Genomic DNA, 3,095 nt, shown 5'->3' with positions numbered 1-3,095 from the left:
TGCTCAGCACGGAAAATAAGATCGACGCAAAACAAATCGATGAAAAAAAAAAATCTAAGATTGGGTCCATCGCTAAAAGTTTGCTATTTATCAATTTTATCTAGATGAATGGATATGGATATTTTTGGTCGCTATTGAAAATTTAGTCGATTTCTGAATTTATGTATGGGTCCAAATTAGGGGAATTTAGGCCGACATTACATCCATTTCCCCTGTATAAATTAATCAAAAGGTGCAAATCTAGACACTACAAGAATAATCTTGATTTCGGCTTCTATTGTTATAAGAAAAAGTATCAACTCGCACGCACAATAGGCCTTACTAAGGACTTCTGCACTGTATCGTATGTTTTACAGTCAATTTACAAACAAAGATCACCCTTTGTTTAAATGACAATCAAATGGATGGTCATCAGCTGACGCCGAATTCATTTATAAGGCAATCATCCGAAATTCAAAAGCATATTGTTAAAAGGCTCGAGCAATGCAAGTATCATACAAAGTATTGCGGAAGATTTCGATCAGTGTAGACGAAACTTTGCGGAACCCTTAACTTACTTACACGAGAAAATCTTCTTGGACTTGAAGAAAACAAAGGGGATCAAAAGTGTCCAGTTTCCCCAACTCGTTTTTTGTTTACTTGGACTTGGTTGTGTTGGTTGTGTTCCAGAGCAGAGACTGTGGTCAAATATGAAACTAAAGTTGATTATGTGATGTTCTTGAATTTTAATACTCAGGTTGCTCTCTTTTAATGGTTACATTACAAAAATTGAGAGCTAATCATTCCTCAGTAACTATCAAATGGAGAACTGGTTCTGCTCTTAGTGAAAACAGAATGAAGTCTCACTTAAAATATATGAAAGTGAGAGAGTTTCTGTTGTTGTGTTTTTTTTTTGATTCAAAAATTGGATTGTAAGGACTTTTACCAATGCACTTGGGGGTTATAATTTAAGATTTTGTCATGGGATTTCAGGTACGAAAACTATCAGATTAATTCTCATAAATAGATTTATTCAACAAAATCGTTCAACATAATCGGCGGTTGTTGGTTTATGTATGTACACATCGGTCACTTCCTCTACCACCCTACCTGAGTGCTGGAAAAGCATCTTCACTGTATTTACCAAGCGTAGTGCGCGCTGGCATCCTGGAAACTAACATGGGAAACCGAAGCTTCTGGTGCATAGCTCACGGTCTTGGCGGCAACAACTGGGGCAGCATGAGCATACACGGACTGGGCGGCAACAGTCTTGACATAGGTTGGCTGCTGTACAATGGTCTTAGTGTAGACTGGCTCGGAGGCATAGGTCTTGGCGTAGACTGGCTCGGAGGCATAGGTCTTGGCGTAGACTGGCTCGGAGGCATAGGTCTTGGCATAGACTGGCTCGGAGGCATAGGTCTTGGCGTAGACGGGTTCGGATACGTAGGTCTTGGCAACTGGGGCACTGTACACGGTCTTGGCAGCATGATACACTGGCTCAGCGGCATAGGTCTTGACAACGGCTGGCTGCTGGTGCACATAGGTCTTGGCGTAGCTAGGCTGGGAAACAATAGTCTTGGTGTAGGATGGCTCATGAACCTGGTATCCCTTGCTGACGTACTGGACCGATGGTTGGGCATAGGTGACGGCCTTGGTGACTGGGGCGGCGTAATGCACAGCTGGCTGGGCATAGTGCTCAGCTGGCTGAGCGTAGTGCACAGCAGGTTGGGCATAGGCTAGGGTCTTGGTAACTGGAGCAGCATAGTGGACAGCTGGTGCAGTGTACGATACGGTCTTAGTAACTGGGGCAGCGTAGTGAACAGCCGGTTCAGCGTAGGTTACGGTCTTGGCAACCTTTGCCGGGTGGTGCTCACGGGTGATCGAGCTGTAGCTGACGGCCGAAGCTGGGGAGTAGTGGGCCGAATGGTGATCAGCTTCAATGTAGCCAGCGCTGGCACAGGCCAGGGTGGCAAACAGGGCAACCATCTGTTAATTGGAGAAAAACAATGTTATTGAGTTTCCCAAATTGGTTAGGTACCAATTCGTTCCAGATTAGTACAATGTTTTACGAATGACTGATTGATTGACAAATCTGCTCTTAAAGTATTCGTTTGTTTTCAATTGCACACACTTTTGTAAAAAGGAAAATTAAGCAAGAGGGCTGTATCCAACAGCACATCTCCTTCACTTTTCCTAGATCTTCTTTCGGCGTGTACACTTTTTTATTTGTATTCTTAAATTTCAGAACAGTCCATTTTTGAAAACTTCACGGATCTTCAAGCTCTTCAAATCGAACACACTGCACTAATCTCCTGTAGTTCCAAATATGTTGTCGAGTTCTCACCTTAAACGCCATTATGTCGAAGTAAACTTGCACTTAGGATGCGTGCAACGAAACGATTTAGTCGAATTAAAGTGAACTGAAGCAATGATACAGTTCAGCCGGTTGGGTCCAATATTTATATGAAAAATCTAAACACTTGGGCCGCTCTCCGCTCCATTCCAGCAACGATGATGACGCGTACCGGCAGAACCGAAGAAGAGAGATGACCTTGTGGATCCGCGCACTGGCTACGACCAACGTGGGTACGGTCGATGGTGTGCAGCAGCAGAAGCAGAAAAAAAAAAAATAAATAAATACAAACTATCACACAGGCTAGCAATAAATCGCACTCCCCACGAATGGTGCGACTCGGAACAACCGGACGACAAGATCGGTGGTTGATGGGACATGATGCTGTTGATTCGATTTTGTTTTCGCTCGGATGATTTCGCGAAGGGGTTGATCAACCCAAGGCGCTACATATCTTGAGGATGGATTGTAGGCTGTAACAGCGAGAGGAAAGAGGGAGGTGAGCAACAAAGACAAACTTGAGATTTATGTGCGAAAGGCCGAAATTGTAATGAGACGATGGTTGACGGATCTGATTCGCGAGCGCAATCCGTTCGTATCCGCAAGGGTGAGTAGTTGCGCTGTCGTGAATGGAAGGAGATGTAATTTTTTTGTGAAGGCAGTTTTGGAGTCGAGGCAAAAGTTTGCTTATGGAAGTATTGGTTTTAAGAAGGTTTCTAGAAAGAGAATGATTTGTCGGAAGTTTGGACGTCTTCAGGGTGGT

The 3,095-nt window shown here is 43.8% G+C and overlaps 1 protein-coding gene across 1 annotated transcript; it reads right to left on the bottom strand.

Moving 5' to 3' along the window:
- Positions 1-1,020: 1,020 nt before the first annotated feature.
- On the bottom strand, positions 1,021-2,406 carry LOC135704485 (cuticle protein-like). Its single transcript, XM_065225972.1, has 2 exons — positions 2,324-2,406; positions 1,021-1,965 (listed from the first exon to the last, which is right to left on the bottom strand). Exons 1-2 carry the CDS (start codon positions 2,333-2,335, stop codon positions 1,120-1,122), a joined length of 858 nt encoding a protein of 285 aa, XP_065082044.1. The 5' UTR covers positions 2,336-2,406; the 3' UTR covers positions 1,021-1,119.
- Between the last annotated feature and the right edge of the window lie 689 nt (positions 2,407-3,095).

This window comes from Ochlerotatus camptorhynchus, unplaced genomic scaffold (genome assembly GCF_037179485.1).
Source record: "Ochlerotatus camptorhynchus isolate MF236.1 unplaced genomic scaffold, CSIRO-AGI_Acam_v1.1 ptg000242l, whole genome shotgun sequence".
In the NCBI taxonomy this organism is placed as follows: Eukaryota; Metazoa; Arthropoda; class Insecta; order Diptera; family Culicidae; genus Ochlerotatus; species Ochlerotatus camptorhynchus.
The sequence above is the reverse complement of the archived record's forward strand: the minus strand, read 5'-3'. Positions and strand labels throughout refer to the sequence as shown.